We start from the raw sequence: 24,046 nt of genomic DNA on the forward strand, positions 1-24,046 counted from the left end.
CACTTTTCTCTTGCTATCAAAATCTTTTTATCTTTGACTCTTGGTAATTTAATTATAATATGTCCCAAAGTAGATCTCTTAGGTTCTACTTATTTGGGAATCTTTAGACTTCATGAATCTGGATATCCATTTTCCTCTCCAGACATGGGAAAATTTCAGCCATTATTTCTTTAAATAAGTTCTCTTGATTATTGGGTACAAATATAAAGTTGGATAGAAGAAATAAGATTTAGTGTTTGATACATTAGTAGCATGACAGTAGTCTAAAGTAATCTATTGTACACTTTAAAACAGCTAGAAGAGAACAATTCAGATGTTTCTAGTATAAAGACAAATATTTAAAGTGATGGACATCCCAATTACACTGATTTGATCTTATAAATTATATGAATGTATTACCACAGGTACTCCAAAAATATGTACATCTATTATGTATCAACAAAAATAAAATTAGAAAATACTTTGCCCTCTCTCTCTCTCCTTTTCCTTGAACTCTTATAATGCATATACTGTTTCAGTTGGTGATGTCTGTAAGTCCCATAAGCTTTTTTCTCTTTTTCATTTTTTTGCCATTTTGCTCCTCTAACTGGCTAATTTCATATGACCTATCTCTGAGTTCACTGATTCTTTCTTCTGCTTGATCTAGTCTGCTGTTAGAGCTCTCTACTGAAATTTTTGGTTCAGTCATTGAATTCTTAGCTCCATAATTTCTGGGTTTTTTTTTTATGGTTTCTATTTCTTGTTGACCTTATATTGTTTTCCTGATTTTGTTTAGTTGCCTATCTATGTTGTCTTACAGTTCACTGGGAGTCTATAAGACAATTATTTTGAATTCTTTTTCAGGCAGATTGTAGATCTTTATTTCTTTAGGGTCAATAACTGGAGACTTATCAGGTTCCTTTTGTGCTGTCATATTTCCCTGATTTTTCATGATCCTTGTGGCCTTGCATTGCTATCTGCACATTTGAAGAAGGAGTTGCTTCTTTCAGTCTTTAGGGACTGGCTTCAGCAGGGAAAGCCAAAGGAGAAAGCCAGAGAGCTCAGCCAGAGATTGTCCATGTGTTGGCTGGTGGGGTCTGTGGGCAGGGCCTACTGCCAGGGTCCAAGGTGGGTGGGGCCTGCTGTGGTGGGTCTACAGACAGGTGAGGTCTGCACACTGGGTGCTATCAGCCCCTGTGCCTTTTATTTGTTCTTGGCTGCCCTCGAGGTGATCCATCCATGACAGTTACACCAGGGCTCCGGCAGAGATGAGAGAGAAATGGGCCCCAAAGGAATGGAAATCTGGGGGTTCCACCTTGCTTTCTCCTTCCCCCAACAGGAGAAACTGCAGGCCAATGAGATCTCTTTCAGCACTGCCATGGCCTGGGGGAGGGGTGACATAGGCAGAGTGAAACTATTCTCTCACTCTCTATGGCTTTTCTCTGTTTTTATGCACCACTGGGTGCTATAACCTCTCCCTTGAATTCTGGAGCTCTGACAAAGACATTTTCATCCATGGATGGTTGTCCAATTAGTGTTTCTGTGGGAGGACAAGAGCTGAGGACCCCCTATTCCACCATCTTGCTGATGCTATTCCTCTGGTTCTATCGTTAAATTCTTCTATCTATAAAATCAATCTATCTATAAAATCTTCTATCAATAAAATTAATCTATAGGTTTCCTTTCTGTTTTCTCCCTTGCCACCCACTTGTTGAAGAAACCAGATCACTTTCCCTATAGTGAAGTGCTTCTCAGATTTTATGTGCACTTGAATCCCCCAGGGATCTTAAAATGAAGTTTCTGATTCAACAGGCATGGGTCAAGGCCTAAGACTCTGCATTTCTGACACACTTGCAGGTGATGCCCAGGTTGGTCTGAGGACCAACTCTGAGCAGCATGTCCCTTGTGCATCTGTTTCTTATTTCACTTGAAAAGTGAATGTTGAGGCCGGGTGCAGTGATTCACGCCTGTAATCCCAGCACTTTGGGAGGCCGAGGCGGGAGGATCACAAGGTCAGGAGATCAAGACCATCCTGGCTAACACAGTGAAACCCCGTCTCTACTAAAAATACAAAAATTAGCTGGGCGTGGGGGCGGGCGCCTGTAGTCCCAGCTACTCGGGAGGCTGAGGCAGGAGAATGGTATGAACCCGAGAGGCGGAGCTTGCAGTGAGCCAAGATTGCGCCACTGCACTCCATCCAGCCTGGGCGACAGAGTGAGACTCCATCTCAAAAAAAAAAAAAAAAAAAAAAAAGGTGAATGTTGAAATTCTACTCCTATATATTCGAGAGAATTGAAAACATGTCCTCACAAAAATGTGTACCTGAATGTTCATAGCAGCAATATTCCCAAGAGGCAAAAGGTGGAAACAACCCAAACGCCCATCAATGGATGAATGGATCAACAAAGTGTGGCCTACGTATGCAATGGAAGATTACTCAGCCATAAAAAGAAATGAAGTGCTGACACATGCTGCAACATGGAGGGACCTTGAATATATGCCGGGTGAAAGCAGCCAGTCACAAAAGAAAACATGTTGTGTGACTCCGTTTTTATGAAGTGTTCAGGGTAGACACAAAGTAGATTCATGGTGGCTTAAGACCAAAGGATAGAGGGGACAATGAGGAGTGACTGCTAATGGGCACGGGGTGATGAGAATGTTCTAAAATTAGATTATGGTCATGGTTGTGTAAACTCCTTGAATATACAAAAAACTACTGACTTGTATACTTTATGATGGTTATGCTAATTTTATTGTCTATGAATTATGCCTCAATGAAGCTGTTTATTTTCTTTAATGTTGATTAATATTTTACATTTTCCCCTACATTCTACCAGCATTTCTGACCCCTGGGCAGGCAGAGACTTGGCACCCATGATCCTTCAGCCCTCAGGACAGCTGGTAGGGGCAAAGCACTGTACAGACAGGCTCAGAGAAACGATGTGCCCAGGGCTGCGCTGAGTGACTGATGCCCTGCCGGTTTTCCCCTCCTCCAGGGACAGGGAGGTCAACCAGCTGAAGCAGTGGGTCACCACAATGATGATGTCCATCACCAAGGAGGAGGACACAGCAGCTGAGCTGGAGCTCAAAGCCCGAGTCTTCCACTTTGGCGAGTACAAGGGTGATCAGGAGGTAGGCTGGGGATCAAGGTGGCCAGAGGCCCAGGGGAAGGAGGGACCCTTGGGCACCCACTGGACGAGCCCTGACAGCCCCTGGGAAGATGGAGGGCAAGGCCCCGGTGAGTGCCCTGCAGCTGCCCTTGCCCTGCCTGCCTCCAGGAGCCACCACATATATCGATGCCTGTGCCAGCCAGCTTAGTTGCCCCCATGCCTCATTCATTGCCTCATTCTTTTATTCAACAAATGTGTCTGCTTCTTAAGCACATATATTGTGTCTGGCAAGGTGATCCTGAAGCGGGGGAAGAGACGTGTCCTCAAGCCAGGCTGAGAGAGTGAGAGAATTGGGAGAGAAGAGAAAGCCAGTGGTGTTCTGAGCAGCAGAAGCCAGGACCCAGCCAAAGGCTCAGCCCATTCCCCACCTGACAGCACACCTGGGGCCACCCCGGGCATGGGATGGCTTCCTACTGTCAAGTGCCTGCTGTATGCCAAGCACAGGGCCAAGGGTGTGGGACACAGCCATGAGCAAGACAGCGCTCCCGATACAGCCAGAGTCTATGGGCACTGGCTGTGCCCAGGCTAGGCTGAGCTGCCTGCCTGCTGCTCCTCTCTCCTCATACAGCCCACATGGAGGGGCTGTTATCTGTTTTCTAAGTGTCAGAACAGTCTCAGAGAGGACATAGCCCTGTGGGGTGCCCAGGGTGCAGGGCTCCCTGGAGGAGGGGACTGGGCCCTGTTGGCTCACCAGAGGCAGCTGGGGGAGGGGCTGGAACCAGGGATCTGGCTGACTCCAGGGGCCCCGGGGGATAGGCTGCTCTGGCCAAAAAAAGCCAGTTCCCCAAGTTCTGTTTCAGCCCACGTTCTCAGAGCTCCCACTGTGTGCCAAGCGGTGGCCCCCACCTTGGGAGGTCAGCAGGCCACTGCTGAAGGCACTGGCATGGGGGTGGGTTTCAGCCTGCCAGCACCCTGCTGGAAGCTGCTTCCTCCACAGGATAAGCTGCTAGAGAGCCTCAACTGCAAGGTGCTGGATGTGTACCGGCACTGCACTGGCACCCAGCAGGAGGCCAACCTGGGCACCGTGCAGATGCTGACCATCATTGAGCACCAGCTGGATGAGCTGCTAGAGAACCTGGAGCGCGTGCCCCAGGTCAAGATCGAGCAGGCCGAGAGGGCAAAGGCGAAGGAGCGGCGCATCAGGTGAGCTCTAGGCCCTCCCTGCCAGCTGCTGTGTCTGGGCTGGCCCTGAGGGCAGAGGGCACATACAGGCCCTGCCCTCAAAGCACTCCCAGGAGACAGGCCCCTCATGCTCTGTGCTATGAGAGACAAAAGCCCGCGTCTTGGGGGGATCTAGAGGGGCATCACAGTCAACTGGGGGGTGCTTAGGGAAAGCTTCCTAGAGCAAAGGACAGTGACTCGATGTGGCCAGGAGGCTCAGGGAGGGACAGGGTCTAGAAGATAGAAGAGCTGGAGCTCAGTTACAGTGTGGCTAGCATGGCCAGCCTCAAAGACATGGAACAGCAGTGGAGGGCTTTAAGCAGTGGGGCAAATACGGCCAAGTAGGGTGTGGTTAGATTCTTCCCTCTGGGGCTTGACTGGAGGGGCTGGAGGCTGAGGACAAGGGCAGCTGCCAGCACCCAGGAGAGAAGGCATGGCTGCAGCAGTGTTGCTGGAGCGGAAGACAAAGTGCAGAGGCTCAGAGAGCCTTGGGAGTTTCAGCTCGGAGGGAAGTGGAGGGGGGCAGATGGGCAGCAGCTTGCTATCTGTCGGGACACCAGCCTGAACCCAAGGTAGATGGGGGTCGTGGCTTTCCTGGCCTGTGGGCATCCCGGTTTATCCACCCCGTAGAGGGCTCTGAGACAGCACACTCTGCAAACATCCATTCATTCCCCCAAGCACAGGGGCTTCTCCTCTGGGTCCCTGGTACCCTGCTCAGAGTGGGCACTAGACCAGGCTTTGATGACTGAGAGTATACACAGGAAGGAGACAGGACTCTTGCCCCAGAGGCATGCTGGCCTTCATGGTGGCAAGGGAGGCCACAGTTGCACAGATCAGGCCATGGGTATAGATTCAGGGAAATGTGCCTCTGGGAGGGGTCTGCTGGATGAAGCTTAGATTCAGCCCTTGCAGGAGGCCAGAGCCAGGGCCTCGGAGCAGCAGGGCCCTGGTTGTCCTCCTCTGGGCCTAGGCCACCTTGGCCAAAAGCAGCAGTGCTTTGGCTGTGGATAGATATTGAGGCCTTGACCTGGCAAAAGAGGTGAAGAAGAGCTGGGAGTTTTCTTGAGGGAGGACATGGCCTGGCCTGGGGACTCCGTGTGGAGATTACACAACACCTCCCAGGTTCCCCCAGTTTTCAATGTCATTTCTTGCCACCCAGACTTCGAGAAGAGAAGCTCCAGATGGAAAAGATCCTACAGGAGGAGCGTCTGCAGCGGGCCCGGGCACGCGCCCAGGCTGAGATCAAGAAGAAGGTAGGCAGGGTCGCCCCGGGGGTCTCTGCTGGAGGGGGTCCCAAGACAGCATGGCAGCTGAGGTCCTGCAGCCCAAGCCCCTGATGCCACCACTTTGAAGGCATTCACTGAGGCTCTGAGGGAGACAGCCTGCCTTCAGAGCAAGGCCCCTCCCAGGACCTGCTTCCTGCAGGGGGCTCTTCCCCAGGCTGCCAGCCCATGGTCCATGCCGGGCTGAGACTGGTTCAGCCATGCCCACCCACCCCAGCCAGGTACACTCTGCTCAGGAGCAGGGTCCCACCACCCTACCCACACTCCGGCCAGACCCCAAGCCCTGCTCACCGCCTGTCACTGGGGTCCCCCTACTGCTGTGTCCCAAGGCTCCCACCCTTCCTGCCTTCTGACCCTGGCAACAGGAAGCAGATCCCCCTGCCCCCACATCTAAGAGGTGGTGCTCCAGGGACTAGGCTTGATAAATGCCAGGCAGACTCACACCCCCAGTATTTCAGAGTTAACTCCAGCCCTCAGCCTGCAGGGCTGACCAGAGTGGCCTGGAGCTGACTGGAGCTGCTGGGCCTCTCCCTGCACCAGGGGCAGGGGTATATGGGCATATGGCTCACTGGGCAGCAAGGCTCACTGGGCTTGTTTTCCCTGCAGAGAGGCAGGACACTGGTATGCCGCTCACAACCCCCAGCCCACAGGATCAAACAACAGTCTGAGCACACACTGATGGACAAGGAGAAAGAGGAGCTGCTATTTTTCTTTACTTAATCTTTGCAGACCATAGCTGTTCTGGATGAAGGCTTATCAAAGATGCTGGCAGAGGAAGCAGACTGGGTTGGGTCTCAAGTGGCCCAACTGAGTCCTCTCTGTCTCCTGTGTGCTCCCCTTCCTCACCTGAATAAATTCATGTCTCTCTGGAGTCTTGAAGGCCTGTTTAAGGGTGCAGCCACCATTGCCAAATCTCAGCAACCCCCACCCCCCGCCCCGCCCCGTTCATCATTTAACCCTAAGCAGATGCTTGAGGGCAAGAGCATGACACCTTGGTTCTCATCTAAAACAGCTGCTCTGTGAGACAAAAGCTAATTCCACGCTGAGTGTAGCGTGAGATCAGCCTCTGTGCAAAAACCAAAGAAATGCAAGCAGGCAGCTGGGTATATGGCAGGGCCAGCACGATCAACTAAAGGGGAAACAACGGGCTGAATGCCATATATGTAGCTACTTGAATTAAGCCAAGGTGAAAAACCTTCCGTGCATGACTATACGAAAACTTCCATTCATTTGCACTAGGAGTTAGGCCCGTCACCAGCAGGGAACCTTGGTGACCAGAACACTGGGTGTCAGTCCCAGTCACTTCACGGTGGCATTCCCAGGGAGGCACATGGGAGAAAAGTAGAGGCTGAGAGGGCATTCCTGGGGGAAGACCCTGCTCCCCGATGGAGATGGTGTGGGTGAGGCTCCACCCCCCATGGTGGCCAAAAGCCTCCCATGGAGGGAGGAGGACTCCAGGCCACCTTGGGGCTAAAGAGCCTGCCAGGTGGGCAAGTTCTCCCCTCACCTTTAGTTGGTGACAGAGCGCTGGTCTGTGGAGAAGACCCATTTGCTGATGAGGTGTGGATTCTTCCATGTGGAACGGCACCTCAGAGTGGGACAAGACAGAGGGAGGACTCACTCAAACTTGGTGTCACCCCCAAATTCAAGAAACAAACACAGGGCAGAGTTTGAATGATTCAGTCTGAGAACCAAAACAGCCTCTGAATGAACACATACTTCAAAAGGCACAAGGCAAAAAAAAAAATCATTTAGGAGTGACCCTGGGTCACTGCTAAGTTGACGACTTACAAATAAGCATGGGCAAGGTGATCACCTTGTCTCCTTTTGCAAGACAGACCTCACTCTGTAAAAATATACATTGACGTATTATGTGCACATCAACCTCAATAATAAAACATACACGCACCATCACAGTCCTACACATAATTTATGGTATTCAGAACATCAATTTATAAACTGTTGCCAAATTACCATTTAAACACTAATGTCCAAATACAGAATTTAGAAAATTATTTTAGACTTTAACTCTACTATCTCCCCGAGCTCTCAGCTATGAATTTAGTCTGGGAAGAGGGCTCTGTAATAGGCCACTGAGGTCCTCTGTCCCACCACATCATTCTCCCCCCAAAACTATCTGGCCGACTGCTCTGCCAGACTTGGGCTAGAATTTGGCTTCACGGTGGCAATGGGAACACCTGGGCCCTACAGTGTTGCAAAACCAACTTGCCCACAAACCCCATCCCAGGTGCTGGGATGCTAACACACTCAAGCTGAAAGACCACACTTGGTTTTGCCACAGATCAAGTTGCATCTGACTAGACAGGCTGTTCTCTACCCTATTTCCTGCAGAAGTCTTTTTCTTTGTAATGCAACAACTGCTACACAGCTCAGATCCAATGGGACGCGGGGAAAGGGGCTGTAGTGCACCTAGCCCTGCTGAGGGAGACCCTTGCCTTGCCAAAGCACTTTGCTCACAAAAGCAGTTTCAAAGAGTATAGCCCGAACTCATTCCTGGTAAAACAAAAGGAAAACATTTTTGATAAATGTACCCAAAAGTCTCAAAAGGGCTACGCTGGTCTTCTGAACGGAAACCAAATGAGGTCTCCCCAGGCTCATGTCATGAGTCTCAGGGAAGGTGCGTCCTAGACCGTGGCCTTGGGCCTGCCCAGGCCGAGGCTGCCGTCACTGCAGATCCTGCAGGTTGATAGTGCTTCCTGGGAACTGGGTGGCCTCCGGTCCAGCAGGGCCTCCAGATGAGGGGAGCACCTCCTGCAAAACCAAGCACTGTCATGAGGAGAGAGGAGCGAGGGGAGGCAGAGGGATCCTGTGGCTCCACACAGCAGGCAACTGACCAGGCCCGTGGTGAGATACCTGACTTCTCTTACTCAAAACTACAGGCTCCCCTTATTCTAAACACATGTTCTTTCATGGAAAAATGAACTTAATACTGTACTGTAAATTTTTCAAGATTGTTCCGTCTGCATACTGATGTATACCCTCACATGTTCACACAGCCGTATGCCTTTTTACAGAAACAAAATCATTTTTACTTCTGCAACCCTTTCTCCGCACTTCTCGCGGTGAGCACTCTCCCAGGTTATTAGGTGTCCGCCTGCACCCTCACAGCTGACCGGGATGCGGCCCAGGGCTGTGGAGGCCCCATCTAGCCTGTCTCCTCCTTCTAGAAGAAGTATTCCTGCTGTTGCACCATTTTACTCCGGGCTACGGTGATTATGTCACTACCTTATTTTTTTAGAAGCAGTCCCAGGAGGGGGCTGCCAGGCAGGATGGAGCAGACACTTCTGAAGTTCTCTGATCCATGCTGCCAAACTGCCCTCCAGCTCACCCCTCTGCAGCCTGGGTGCCTGGCCCTCTGCTCCCACCAGTGCTTCTGTCCAAGTTTGGTTTTGATTGCAAGGGAAATGCCGAATAGCCCAATTTGAATGCAAAAAAACTAAAACACAATTTGCATGGCTTATTGTAAATATATAAACATGTAAGGCAAATTGTTAGAAATGTGATAAGCTATACACTTTCGCTATTTCATATCAAACTCTGAATCATTCACTGCCACCCATCCTTAGCTTAACCATGTAAGCAAACTACTGAATTCATCCGAGTCTATTCTCCCACAGGTTGGGCCCTGGCCAGCCCTCTTCCCACAGAAGTAGCTGGAATTCCTAGGCACAACACTTTCAAGAGCATATTAACTTCTCCTGCTTTGTTTACCAGCAGGAGCTGCAGCGTCCTGCAGATCTGAGCTCCACTCACCCACCTTCTCCAGAAGGCAGCAAGACATCCTGGCAACCAACCCACTGAGCCTCCCAAGCCACGCGGCCTCAGTGACCAGCCTGCAGCTGTGAAGCCAGCCTTTTGGAAGTCGAAGGCTCTGCGAGTCTCAATAGGAAAAACAAAGGGCAGTAAGGCATCCAGACCTGGAGGACGTAGACGGGCAGGTCCACAGTGAGGAAGGGGAGGAAGGCGGCTGGGCCGCGGGCCGAGGGCAGGACACCTTCGCCGGAGGGGTCATCCTGGGAAGGCAACACAGAAAGGCCTGTCACATGTCTGTGAGAGTGCAGCAACAGTCCTTGTCTCACCTGAGAAGTCTCCTCCAGGTGCAATGCGTGGCGGAACCAGCCCACCCCCTGTATTCCAAGGGAGGCCCGAGGACCCAGCAGGAATTGTTTATGGGAGCTGGGTACTACCTGTTCCCACCTGGTTCTCATTCTGTCACCTTGATCCCAGCAGCTTTTGCTGGGCCTGGAACCTTCTGCTGTCCAGCTCCTCCCCTCAGTCAGCCCAAATACTGATTTCCCTCCTAAGGCATGCTCCTCAACTCCTTGCGGGTGCCCTGGCACGCCCTGCACCCCCACCAACCTCGTGTACCCACAGTGCTCTCCAGCAAATCCTCAGGCCCCACAGAGGGCCTTCCCTGCATGCCCCAGCTTGCCTACGGGCCAGCTGGAAGGACCAGGGCTGGTAGAGGGGCTCCTGAGAGGGGAGGCTGCCAGGCCCCTCACAGTCCAGGCTAGAAACTTCATCTGTCCCACACTTCACCTGTCCTGCACCTGCATGTCTGCCCATGGCCATTCACACCCTGAAGCGGAGCTCCTGGTGCTGCTGCCCTGCACCTCTCATTCCTTCTGCTTGAGAAGCTCCTGTGTGTCAAGCTCTGCACTACTGTTCCCATTTCATAGATGACAAAACTGAGGCCCGGAGTGCTTAAGTAACCAAGACTACACTAGCTGGTAGGGGACAGAAAAAGAACTCAAACCCAGGTTTAATCAGGTGTCTCCTAAAAGTATACCCCCTACTTGCTCCTCTTCTGCCAGTGGCACCAGCTTCCCTACCGTCTCCCTATTGCCAAGCCTCTGGTCCTGCCTCTGTACCTCTGCCCTGCCAGCTGAGGCAGTGTTTCCTTGGATGGTCCTCCCCCCTCCACTGCCCCTGCTCCTGGGGAGTTCTTACCTCTTCAGAAGCTGGAAACAAAGGACCAGTGCTCCTGCCCATCTCTAAGACAAGCTTCAGACACCGCCTGACGCTCACGGCTAGCTTCCGACCAGCACAGGGCCACCCCCAGCTGCCCGCAGCCTCCTCCCTGCCCCCTTCCCAGCCCACCTCTGCCGAGGCCGCCCCTCCTCTTGCCTCTCTGAGCCCCAGGCCTGGTCCTGTTTCCTTGGCGAGACTCTCCCGGGACTCTGAACCCACAAACGTGCCTGTTTCCCAACTCAGAGCCAGCGTCAGCTCCGCCCTCCGCACTTCCCCAGGGCCTGCAACCGCATCCCCTGCCACAGGGAATCTACAGAGTGCAGTGGTGAAGAGGGGCACACACCTGGGCCAAACCGACAGCCCCGGCTTGTAAATCTCTTCTCTCCCCAAATCCTTCCAAATCATCTTCCCTCCATTCCAGCCCCTCAAACTGAGACTGAAGATGCACGTGTGCTCAGGGATGCAGAAGCGGGTGTGCTCAAAGACCTCCTGGAAACGCCACAGCTGCAGGTATCTATGGCCTGGACAGGCTGGGAGGGGCCTGGGCCTGCCCTGGAGGGGCTCCGTTTCGTAGGAAAGAAAATAGAAAAACACTGAAAAGACCCCCACCACCTTCAGCATAGAAAGGCTGCTAGTGCGCCACAAGCAGGCCGCCCTAGAAATGGGGGTGGCGAGGCAGCCTGCGGAGCCCTTTTGCCCCAGCCCAGCAGAAGAAGGGCAGGGTGGCCTCAAACAGATCTCATCCTGCTGCAAAACAGCCCTGGGGGCCTCGAGCAGGGAGGCGGACTGCTCTGGGGCTAGATGCAGGGCTGTGCAGACAGGGTCAGGAAGTGGATGCATGGTCCCAGCAACACTAAGAGCTTGAGCAGATGCAGCAGGACAGGCTGGGAAAAAGGGAGGAGCTGGGCTGTGAGGAGACTTGGGCCAGTCTACAGGGGAGGATGGGCAAGGGGCAGGCAGGGGGTGCTGCGATGGGCAGGGGATGCGGCATGCCACACACTCCTCAGACCTGCGTGACCCTCCCACCCCGCCTACAGCTGGCCTGTGTGACTCGCCAGCTCTCACCTGCACCAGCTGGACCTGGACGCCCTGCGCCCTGCACTGCACCCCAGCTGCTGGAGCTGGTCCTGGCCGTCCTCCGCTGGGCACCACGAGGCTCCCACACAACCAACTGCTCTGGCTTGCATGGAAATGGGGAGGACTCATTTTGCCTTCTTTTATTTTTCTCTGAGTAGACTGTGAGGCTCCTAAAATGAAATATAAAAACGAGCACACCCAATCTACAAACTACCAGTCAGGTCTGCCCTCACCAAGGTCTCACTATGGGGAAGACAGCCTTCCCATTAATTGTCATTCTGCACAGCCAAGAGATGTAAAATCACTCAACAGAAAAAATCAAGAATTAAGAGGTTGAAAGAAACAACCATACGAACAAAAAAACACCAGGATTTTGATTTTAAAAATGTAAAAACATCATACGTATTTTTTTGCCAGACGGTACAGTAATCAGACACAAGCTGCAAATTCTTGGAGAGCAGAAACTTCCTGATCCTCTAACTCCAGCACCTCCTGGCTGGCAGGAATCCCAAGCTCAACTGAGGACAGCCAACAGCCAAGAGCCACAGCATCATGGAACAGGAAGGAAGCGGGAGGTCTCCACACCCCACCTGCGGGGTGGACTGCTGCCTCTGTCCAGCTCCTTCCCAAGTCACCACTCCATGGGTTTTACAAATATATGCTGCTTAAAAAATGAAGTAAAGCACAAAGAAAAAAGAAAAAATCTTAATACCCAGAACAAACCCAAGAGCTGCTTCAGAAGGGCCCGAAGGTAGCCTAGAGTGTGCGCTGCTCACCCTGACCCACCACCCACTCTGCTCCAGGGATCTGGACAAGGAACTCAAGCTCTGGGCCTCAGCATTCTCTACCTGTAAAATGGGAATGCTAGTCCCAGCCTCGGAAGGTTTTGGAGAGGATTTCATAGTAAATATGTGATCAAAACTTAGAACAGTGACTGGCTCTCGGTGAGTGCCAAGGAGTTTAGGCACTGTCACTGCTCTGCCTACACATCCCTGCCTGGATGTGTGGGATCCAGCTATGAATGGCTTCAAAAAAACAACTGTACAATGACTATCATATAAGTTATTCCTAATGAAAGTATTAAATTGGGTGACTGCTGCCCAAGGCAGGCTGTTTTTACGAGGCTGTTTGACAGGAAGGTTCTGAGCAGCCCATGGGGTGAGAGCTGACTTGCCTTGCATATGCTGTCTCCCTGACCCGCTCACCTCACTCCAGATCCCTTCCTGTCTTCCGCAGTGCCCTGGGTCCCGAAGAGCTTCACACTCAGCAGGCAAGCCAACTAGATGCACAAACCTTGGGTCCTCTGCACTTACGCACAGCCTGCTATCTTTTCTGGGTGCCTCGGGGCTCTTTCTCTTTGAAGTGCAAATGCTAACCAGGAGGTTTCTGGGTAACACAGATTCAGTTCCCCCTCATTGCAGGGAGATGCACTTCCATTACAAAATACTTCCTTTCTGTTCATCCATCAGGTTCTCTGCTCCAGAAAACCCAACAACCCTCGCGCTGGATCATCTCTGACTGTTCTCCACGCCTGGTTTCTCTTTTTTTAATTGCTCTACTTGCTTCAGACAGGAAAGCAGGGCTGGGTCTGGGGCAAGAGAGGTGCCTGGGGCACAAAACTTACTCACCCCTCATTGAGGAAACTTCACATCAGTTCCTAGTACTGCAGTCTATTAAGTCTGCAATAACATTATGTCTAAAACAATGCATACCTTAACTTAAAAATACTTTATTGCTAACAAATACCGACACAGACATGAAGTGAGAACATGCTGTTGGAAAAATGATGCCAACAGACTTGCTGGATACAGGTTTGCCACAAACCTTCAATTCGTAAAAAGCAAAAAAAAGTCAACTGCAAAAAATAAAGTGTGTCTATAACCTCCGTGAGCTTGTATACTATCCCACTTACGTCCAAAATTTTACCTGAATGCATTTTTATGCTTTCAAGTCTTTTATCACCCTAGCATATAAAAATATGTACATAAACTTAACTTTTATTTAACTTCTAGGCATTAAAATTTTTGGCTTGAATTGTTACAACTGCAATTATTAGTAATGCAAAACAAATCAAAACAAAATATATCAGAAACTTTGATAGATAATTATGATATTAAAAGCAAAATTATATTGAAAATGCTTTTCAAGAGAAGTGGGACTGACTGGTGGTTTTCTTCCCCAGTTAGTTCATGTATTTGTGTCTAAATATTACTTCTTGCTAGAATTAGACATGGTCAGCATCTATTCCTGTCAATTAAAAACTTTTCAAAAATAAAATGCTCATGTGTCATCACAACTTTGCAGCTGCAGGCTGAGTTCATTCAAGTTAGGGGGAACTGTCTGCCCATGAAGCCCCAGCAGCAGGGCCGGTGCTGCAGCCAGAACAGTCACATTATGCTTGCTTTCTAATAAAAGGCCTGACTTCATTTTTAAATTCAAATAAAAATACTGAAACATGTTATTATATTAGAAATATTGGCTGGGCGCAGTGGCTCATGCCTGTAATCCCAGCACTTTGGGAGGCCGATGCAGGCAGATTATGAGGTCAGGAGATCGAGACCATCCTGGCTAACATGGTGAAACCCCGTCTCTACTAAAAATACAAAAAATTAGCCAGGGGTGGTGGCGGGCACCTGTAGTCCCAGCTACTCGGGAGGCTGAGGCAGGAGAATGGCGTGAACCCGGGAGGCAGAGCTTGCAGTGAGCCAAGATCGCGCCACTGCACTCCAGCCTGGGTAACAGAGCGAGACTCCGTCTCAAAAAAGAAATAATATGAAAACCACTGTAGAATAAATTAAGGCAGGCAGTGAATAGTGTATCTCTCCAGATTACTTTTAAAAGCAGGCAAGATTTAAATGATGTATATCAAATATTTATTATCAAGTTTTATAACATAAACAAGATAAAACTGAGCCATTTATCATGATTCAATGCCAAATGTGTACGCCACACTCTAAGTTACCTATAAAGCAAGAGATATGACCGAATCCTAATATTCCTTTGCAAAATGTGTGCTAGCATGTATGTGCTATTCAAATCATAGGAAAATTCAGAATTGTGTGCAAAATCAGAAATAATTCCACTAATGTTGCTAGACATGGTTACACTTTCCTTTTATACCTAAACCAGTTAGTAACTAAAATGATCCTATCTTTATTAACATAATTTACTTGTATTACTTTTACAACAGGAAAAAAGATAGGCTATAACTAGAATATCTCACGACAAGCTAAACTGGTTTCAACTTCTGTATCAGCATACAATATGAAAAAAAATCACAGGAATTTCTTTTCAACCCGCACATTTAATTCGATGTCTCAGGTAGTCCTGCAGACACCAGTTACACTGAGAAGAAACACCACCCCAAATTTGCATCAGAAGGTATTTTTCTTCCCAGCTAACAACTTGTCTAGGGATAAAAAGTCAATAGCTGAAAAGAATTGCTCACGCTTATACATACATAGGGCTCATTCCTTAAAAGTAATGCATTCTTTGACAACAGCAGAGGGCTGGCAAAGGTGAGGACTTTCTACGAGAGATGTCCATCCATGCTCCACAGCCCCTCTCTGATGTACCTCAAGCAGAACATCTCAGCGTCCACCCCCAGACACATCTCTGCACAGGAAGGGTAAGCTGGCGAGCCCGCATCATGAAAGTTTTAATGTCGGTATTACTCTACAGGATGCTTCCCTGAAACCAGTGTTTGGACCTGCCCCTGGGTCTGGTGCTCTGGAAGAATATCCTGTTTTTGTGTGCACTCTAAGGCAACACACTGCAGTAGAAGTCTGGTGGAGAGTTACAGCCTCCCCGTTTTTTGGCAAGCAGAAGGGCAGCTGTGGGTGAGGGGGAGAACCTGCCACAGATGAGCTCAGACACCCCTTCTCAGAAAGTCCGTCCCAGCAAGGACCGCACCTGGAAGATGAGCCTGGAAAGGATGCAGGGGTCCAGGCCAACGGCTGTGAGAGAACAGGGCAGCCAGGGGAGGAGGGGCCAAGCCCCAGTCGCTGAACTGTGCCCCAGGCCTGGGCAGGGTGTTCTGTCCTAGAACCCCCGATGGTACACCCTGAAGTCTGGTATTATGTCATGAACATTTAAGATGCCTGAAAGTTAATCATAAACTTCCTGGGTTAACTAAGCAAGTATGTTTATCTAGGGATGCTTAAAGACATGCCAGAGCAAACAAATGGTGTTCACACCATGTCCTCACGATGACCATAAAGCCCTGGGTCCTCACTAGTAAAGGGCGCCATGGCATCAAATGCAACATAACCAATTTAATAAATAAAGTAGTCACAAGAAAAATCAAATTCCTTTCTCACTATGGACAACCACAAACCCTTATAGAACAAGGTAACAACACTGAACTAAATTTTGCTTCAATATTTTCAATCGTTATCCAAAATGCTTGCTTGTGCTGGAGAATCTGCAGGAGTGGGGAGAGGAGCAGTATAAATCCAACACCAAGCAACCTCCTGGGAAGCAAGGAAGGAGGCCTTAAGGAAGAGTCCTATCTAGGTATGATGGTAAACAGCAAAGTGGTCAAGGGCCCGGGCTTGGGAGCTGGACGATCCAGCCATGTGACTCAGCTCCCACCATTTGCGGTGAATGGAGATGGCCATACTGCTTTCACCTCGCCATGCCATGACGTGAATTAGGTGAGGTCAACAGCACTGGGCCTGGCTCAAACAGCATGCCATCCCCACACCAGTAGCATCACAGTGCCTGCCACAGGACAGAGTTCAGAGCCAGCCAAGTGCCCCGAGAAAGGATCTGCACAGACGAGGCTCAGGCCCCTCCCCTGATAACCACAGGGAGTCATGCGAGCTTCCTCTACTGAGATCCTTACTTGAACAGGAGGTAAGTGACTCTTTTCCCAGTTCTCCCAAGGGTGGAAGATCAGAGGTCACTGGGGCTTAACTCACTAGGTCCCTGACATGGTTAGTTCAGCACAGCTCTTAGAAAGATATAATATGTTAATATACTTATCCACAAGGAAAAATATTCATATTAAGAACAAAAAGCAGATAAAAATATGTTTGTCATTTTTCAAAAACAAGTCATTTGTGTAGGAAATGTTTAACACTGAAACACTGTAAGTAGTTTTTCTTGGGTGGTGAAGCTACAGGGGAGAAAGCGTAAGGAAGCCACACTGATCTCTTCCAGAGTAAACACCCATGACCAGCCCTGCCTGTGCTGAGCACTCATTCTGTGCTTAGGGATGTGCTGCTCACAACGACAGGTCCTTTGTTCTGCAGGGGCACTCTCTCTTCCAGGGCATCTGGCAGGCCCTGAGTCGCCGACTGCCTCCTCCCCTCTCACAGCCTTCATGGGTATTCTCGCCAAGCTACCTTTCCAGAAGAACTTAAAGTGGACAGGTGTTTAAGTTACTCTGGGATTTTAAAGGAACTGAATAAAGTATGTAAGTGAACAAGAATTGGGCATCTCTAGATGGCAGACCCTACACAGGACTTTACCCATTCAGAGCACACTTATGAGTGAGCCTGGCATATTTTATTACTTTTACTGTCATTATGAATAAGGTTGTTTTTCACAATTATTCTTATTTGAAAATCTATTAATTTTATATATACAAATATGTACTGTGCAATTAGCTATCTATTGATCCTTCTTATTTCTAATTGCTTGAGTTGATTCCCCTGGGTTTTCTAAGCCTGACAATGACTCTGTCATTAAGTAATCATTATTCTCTCCTTTCTATTTGATTCTGTTTCTTTAAAAATAGAGACTTCCATAAAAGTATCAAATAGATTGCGCCATTGGTTTGGTTTACTATTCCTCCAGCTTTAGGGGGAATGCAGCCAGCATCTCTCCACTGAAAATGCTGCTGACAACTGGCTGCTCTCTAGTATTAGGGAAATCTGGGTTCCTAGCTGATTCATATTTGTGATGTTTTCAAATCAGTAGCAGGTGATGAATGTCACCAACTGCCCTGTTCAGCCTCTGTGGACCCTGCACGTCTCCTGTGGCATTTGCTATGGCAAATCATGCTGACAGGCTGCCTTGCCCCACATCACCCTCACTTGCTGTCCATGTGCTGGTATTTCACTTGGGATTCCCATGCCTGCTTCACCTGCTGGAGGTGAGACACAGTGTTCCTGCATACCACGTGGCCAACAGGCTCAGTAACGGCTCTGAGGGCAGCCGGCCTTGGGTTCCATCCTGCCGCTGCCCCTGCCCCTACCAGCTATGCAGCCCTGGCTAAACTCTCCCTGCCTCAGCTTCCTCATCCAGAAAGGTGGGGACACGAGGACCTACACCTCACAGGATTGTTGCGAGGACTAACGGGGTAATAGATGTAGATGTGCTGGGCTTAGAACTGTGCAGGGCACACCGTATGTCTTCAATAGTTATCACACCTTTGTCAAGTTTTAGAACCAGGGTATGTTAGCTTTATGCGTTAAATTATTAGCTTTTATTTGAGGTCTGCGCAAGTTTCATCACCCATTCAACAAGTATGTACTGCATCTTCACCGCGCGGCAGGTGCTCGGCCACAATGGTGGCCCTGCACGTGGAGCTCACAGCTGCTGGCTGATGCGCTCAGTACAGCCGTGCATTTTGCAGCACACAGACAAACCCACAACAGATGAGCAACAAGGGGTGAGAAAGTACAGGGTACCCTGGGAGCCTCGAGAGGCCACTGACAGAACCCCAAAGTATCTGTGACACAGATACCTCCCTTGAGGAGCTGACCACAGAGGGGACCCTGCTGAGAACACTCTGGGCATTCCACACAGGCATCCTGGGCAGGCACCAGGGCATGGCACGGCACGGCCATGCACTAAGAAGCAAGCACCAGAGACCAGCACGTCGTGGGGCTGCCACCCCTAGGGCTGGAGGGACTAGGGAAGGGGTGGCGTCACCAGAGTCCAGAACAGGGACAGCGTATAGCAGTAGAACTACAGCAGGGGCCACCCAGGAAGAACTAGGGCCACAGCCATGAGGGGAGACGGCCATCGCCATGAAACTCCCATGGAAGCAGAGCAAGTGAGGCCCTGCCTCTCACCACACACCCTCTAGTCTCCCCCTAATGTTCTCACGCCAAACCTGGCTGGAAGCGCTGAGAGGAGCCTGGGTCAGTGTCTCCAAGAATGCGAGTCAGACAGCAACGGCCAGCATCCACATGGCAGGAGGAGCAGGAACTGCCTGGGGGAACGGGACGGGGCAGCACGCAGGCAGGGCAGGTCCACAGGCACTGCACATAGCGCAGGGCGTGGCACAGGGCAGCCAAGGCCAGCTCCGGAGGCCTCAGAAGAGTAACTGTAGCGGGACCCCATCCTAGAGGTCAGCAGCTCTGAAAACACATACACACAAAGCCCTTCCACTCTTTCTCTTACTTTGTTCCGACAAAATGTTGAATGTACAGAAGGAGATGTAATGAACAAAATATATGTTTAAAACTATTATCAAAGCTTTTACCTTTTTTTATTAAGAGATAAGGTCTCACTACGTTGCCCAGGCTGGACTTGAATTCCTGGGCTCAAGTGATCCTCTCGCCTCGGCCTCTCGAGTACCTGGAACTGCAGGTGTGTGCCACCATGCCCAGCATCTCTGAATCTTTTAGTCAGCCCTGGGCTAAGTATTTTGCAAAAACCCCTGTAGGTCCTCACAACCACCCTACAAAGCCAGGTCCCACCACTTTCCCCATTTCACAGAAGGGGATGCTAAAGCCAGTGGCCAGGCAACCTGCCCCAGGCTGCTGCAGGTGGAGCCACACCTCACCTGGCGGTCCTGACCCTACGACTGATGCTTTGAATGTCTCAGCAGGTTGGCTCTACAAATCATCACTCTGGCTGTGTGTGGCAAAGTCAATTCCATTTCTTTGTTAAATAGAAGTGTCCTCCTCCCAAAGGCTGGAGACCTGCCACTGACGGCCAGGAGTCAAGGGACTTTCCACTGGGCTGCCAAGGCTGACCTTCACCCTCAGTCACCCGAGGCGACATAGGGATGACCGAAAGGGGACACAGAATGAGCTGGACCTGCAGAGGCCAGGTGTCTGCCATGCAGACTGAAAGGGAGCCGGGGCTGTGTGCTCCATGCAGGAAAGCAGAGTAAGAAACAAGAAAGGCATAAAAGTTAACAGAAACCAAAGTGACAGCAGGACGCTCTGTGGAGAAGGACCATGGCGCTCACTCATGCAGGTGCGAGAAAACCGGCTCGCAGCCCATTCTCCAGCAGTGGGGTCACACCCAGTTCTGCAGCAGGAAGTTCACTGTCACCAAGCACCTTTCTACCTTTCCCCGCGACAGTCATCAAAACCAAAGCTTTACTCACAGGACGAAAGGAGCCCAGGCCCCTCTAGGAAGCGATGTCCAGAGCCTGCAAGGGGTCTGAGACCCTCACAGGAAGTGTACAACAGGAAAGGCCCCTCCACAGCTGCTCACAGGCAACTGCACCTTGCTCACCCTTTACCTGCCAGGGCTCCAACCTTGGACACGTAAGGATCAGTGGTGTGGAGGGAGCCACGATGGACTGCTGGGCAAAATTCTCCTGCCCCTGAAGAAAATACAAGAGCAGACAGCTCCCACTTCGGCAAGTCTGCAATCTGCTTTCCTCCCCAACTGAGAGATCCATGCACCCTCCCCTGTTAGAGGCCACATCTGCCCCAGGGGTGTACACGGGGCCCACAGGGTATGACAAATCCCCTGCATCCTCAAAGATGCCCTCATCCAAATCCAAACCCACCTGGGCACCTCACGATACATGTGGCACAGGAACCACATGCATGTGACTAGAAATCTCTTCCAGAACGAGGAATAAATGGGAGTGCACCTCGGGGCGGACCACCCCTGCTGAGCCAGGGCCCCTGCCTGCACCTCCCTTCCTGCTGCTCTCCCTGCAGGGTGGTCCCTTCTGCTTTCATCATGGCAGCAACAGGAAGAAAGGGGAGAAAACTTGGACCAGGTGTGCAAAGATTTTTGTTTTAAAGCGAAACAAAAAGATTATAAAAATTAGATCACTGACTTAATTTCAAGGCTCCATCCAACCTGATCACCCATTGGAACACTCCAGTGTGTGCGTGCCTGGGCTGCAGTGCCAGCACAGCCACCTCACTCTCTGCCCATAGGGGCCCACTCTCTAGGCTGAGACCACCAAGCCAGGGCTGCACCAGGCTCAGGGGGTCCCGGGGTGGCCACAACAGTGCTCCAGCCACAGGGAGGTGGGCACATATTTAACCTGCCTCATCCCTCTGGCTCTCGTCCCCACTGTCCCATGGAAAGGAAAGGGACGCAAGGCCACTCCTCATCACCACATGAGTCCCTCAGGCCCACCAGGCCACCCCAGGAGGAACAGTGCTCTATTGCTCACCATTTTGATGGCAGCTTCATCTTCATGTTTTAATTACACAAAGTATTTTCCAATAGAAAAAGTAGAAATGATCATTACAAAACATTCACAATCTTAACACTCAGGAAAACACCACTTCATGCATGCATATGTGTACTACTGCCTGCTTCCAGGTAAATGTACACACAAATTTGTCTCTCAACACACCCACTTTTTCTTACAAATACGAACTTACTGAAAACATGCACAGAGTGTACAGTTCTTCTGGACATTTGAGTTACAAATATTATAAATAGTCCCGCACTGAGCAGCGGCAGCATGTGCAGCTTCACACAGATCCCTGGGATTTCCTTGAGATAAATTCAAAAAATGTAATTGTAAGACTGAATACTATGCATACTTTTTGGCTCCTGAACACACTACCAAATGACCCTCCAGAAATATCACAGAGTGTCCCCAGTGAAGCTCTCCTGAGAAAGCACAAGGACGCGCTGTGTGCACCAAGGCCGGCACTGGGCTCCTGTCACCCAGGAAGGCCCAGCCGACCTGGCCCTCAGTCAGATCTACCAATGTCCTTGTGAGCACCGACCGGCTGCGTCTCGCTCGTTGCCATCCTCCTCATGACCTTCTGCACCATGATCTCACGCTGTTGCTGGTGATCTGGAAAGCTCTCTGTGCGGACATGTCTCTGTGGCTGTGCCTCTGCTGATACACTCTGGGAAATGATTTAACCTTGGGGCCTCAGTGGCGCCCATGCAGGAAGGGTTGATGGCAGGTCTCCACCTCATAGGGTTTTTGTGAGGCGTGAACAGAGTTACTGCATGTGAAGGACACAGGACAAACACAACGAGGGCAGGCTGCCCCCACAGCTCTTCATGCCTTAGAAAAACCTTTAACCTCTCATTTTCATTCTTTATTCTGTATGGAATTCTAACATACTTTTTCCCTAAAAGGCCAGCATTCACCCGTCAATAACTGGAAATGTCATCTTTTCCACACACAAAGATGCCCAGGTCCCAGGTCAGTGCCCGGTGGGCTGGATCCTGGGCTCCTGGCTCTGCCATGCAGCCCCAGCACCAGAACATGCTTTCAGCTGCCACGGCCTTGCATGAAGTCTTAGCTACAGGGCAAATGCTCTATGCCATTTTCCGTTTTCTTAGACATTCTTGTCCATAGCTTCTTACACAATTGTCCTGGAACCTGCTTGGACTTCTGCATGAAATCGCACTACAATGCTGTGGGAAGAGCGAGAGAGGCTTCTCTTTCCTTCATCCCACGTCTGTCAGCCAAGCCTGTGGGCTCTGCCATCGAGACAGGTGCAAGAGCCGAGCACTCCTCCCCACTGCTGTCGCCACTCTTGTCCCTGCTAGGTGAGCACACAGGCTTCCAACTGCTCTCCCTGAAACCTCCCATCCATTTTGTAAATCAAATGCAGTATTTGTTGAGAAAATAATAAAGTTATTCACCGATCTATTATTGAGATAACGCAATTAACAGACTTCCTAACATTAAATCATTCTTAAGCTATCTGATTAAGCTCCATTTGGTCAGAATAGTACATTAAATATATATATTGCCAGATCCTAAGTGTGTTTTATTTAGAACATTTCCATCTATCTTCATAAGAGCAACCAATCTGCAGTTTTTTGTTTTTTTGAGATAAGGGTCTTACTGTCACCCAGGCTAGAATGCAATGGCAGATCCTAGCTCACTACAACCTCCATCTCCTGGGCTCAAGTGATTCTTCCGCCTCAGTCTCCCCAGTAATTGGGACCACAGGTGTGTACCACCACACGTGGCTAATTTTTTTTTTTTTTTTTTTTACATTTGGGGGGGGTCTTACCACGTTGCCCAGGCTGGTCTTGAACTCCTGGCCTCAAGCAATACTCCCACCTCAGCCTCCCACAATGCTGGGATTACAGCTCTCTTTCTGAGAGATATCCTCGTCAGATTTTTCATGGGAAGCTTCTGTTTTCCACAGAGCTTTGGAGCAGCATTTATTGCACAAATTCCACAAAGGGGGAGAACTGATGAACTATTCATATTCTTATTTCTGAATGATTACTTGTTTTCCTAGAAAACTCTGCATTTTGTTGCAAGTATTCTAACTTATTATCATACAGTTAACATGATATCTGTTTATCTCTATGTATTCCAAAGAATTTGTGGAATTTACTTAATGCTTTTTTTAACTGCTCAGATAGAAATGGAAAATGATGGCCTAGGGGCTGTATCCCCTTAAGGACATGTTTTCTTTGGCCCATACCAAAAGTTTTTCTAAATCTGAATAAGCTGTCACATTGAAGCATCAAAATCTGGATTTGACTCTGTTCTGATAGGAAGACATCTGAGGCACAAACTTGCATCTAGTTTTGGCTACATCCCTTGTGTTCCATATACAGTAATATATAAAAATAGTTGGCTTACACGTCAAGTGTTTCTAAGACCCTCACATGTAATCCACAAGAATCCCACGTGCAGCGTGCTTCTATTACCATTTCACAAAGGAGAAAGCTGAACGTGCAGGGAAGTCACTGTCTCAAGAGTTCAAACTTATAAACACATGGCATATCCATTTTCCTGTATTTGTAATTAGCTTTTATTTATTTCTTTGTTTTTTTTGTTTTTTTTTTTTTTTTTTTTTGGCGATAGAGTTTTGCTCTTGTTGCCCAGGCTGCAGTGCAATGGCGCGATCTTGGCTCACTGCAACCTCTGCCTCCCGGGTTCAAGTGATTCTCCTGCCTCAGCCTCCTGAGTAGCTGAGCTGGGATTACAGGCATGAGCCACCGCGCCCAGCCTCGCTTTTATTTCTTCTTTCACCCAATTGTCTAGAGGTTTTGTTTTCCAAGTAATTTTTACTAATATATTATGATCAGAAAACATAGTACTGCCTATACATGTATATATACAATATATGTGTATATATAGGCATATATATATATAGGCAGTACTATATATTATGTATATATATAGGCAGTACTATATATTTTTTTCTTTTTTCTTTTGGTAAAGACTTTTGTATAGTTTTTCTGATGCCCTAATTTGTTCCGTTTAATTTCTACAAATATTCCACGGAC

The 24,046-nt window shown here is 49.4% G+C and overlaps 2 protein-coding genes across 9 annotated transcripts in view; one reads left to right on the forward strand and one right to left on the reverse strand.

Annotated features, from left to right (window-relative positions):
- Positions 1–6,464, forward strand: part of CFAP100 (cilia and flagella associated protein 100) — a 42,878-nt gene extending 36,414 nt beyond the window's left edge. For all 3 annotated transcript variants that reach the window (XM_030801639.1, XM_030801640.1, XM_030801641.1), the window contains 4 exons: positions 2,976–3,111; positions 4,087–4,292; positions 5,470–5,563; positions 6,200–6,464. In XM_030801639.1, the coding sequence (XP_030657499.1) occupies positions 2,976–3,111; positions 4,087–4,292; positions 5,470–5,563; positions 6,200–6,313 (550 nt within the window). In that variant the 3' untranslated portion in view covers positions 6,314–6,464. The remainder of the gene's footprint in view (positions 1–2,975; positions 3,112–4,086; positions 4,293–5,469; positions 5,564–6,199) is intronic.
- Positions 6,465–7,504: 1,040 nt separating this feature from the next.
- ZXDC (ZXD family zinc finger C) overlaps positions 7,505–24,046 on the reverse strand; it is a 37,389-nt gene continuing 20,847 nt past the window's right edge. For 2 of the 6 annotated variants that reach the window (XM_030801632.1, XM_030801636.1), the window contains exons 8-10: positions 10,929–11,832; positions 9,532–9,627; positions 7,505–8,365 (exon numbers count right to left, since the gene is read on the reverse strand). In XM_030801632.1, the coding sequence (XP_030657492.1) occupies positions 8,239–8,365; positions 9,532–9,627; positions 10,929–11,832 (1,127 nt within the window). In that variant the 3' untranslated portion in view covers positions 7,505–8,238. Of the gene's footprint in view, positions 8,366–9,531; positions 9,628–10,928; positions 11,833–24,046 lie in introns of those variants that run through there. The other 4 variants (XM_030801633.1, XM_030801634.1, XM_030801635.1 and 1 more) reach the window with 4 other exon arrangements.

Source organism: Nomascus leucogenys, chromosome 21, assembly GCF_006542625.1.
Source record: "Nomascus leucogenys isolate Asia chromosome 21, Asia_NLE_v1, whole genome shotgun sequence".
NCBI lineage: Eukaryota > Metazoa > Chordata > Mammalia > Primates > Hylobatidae > Nomascus > Nomascus leucogenys.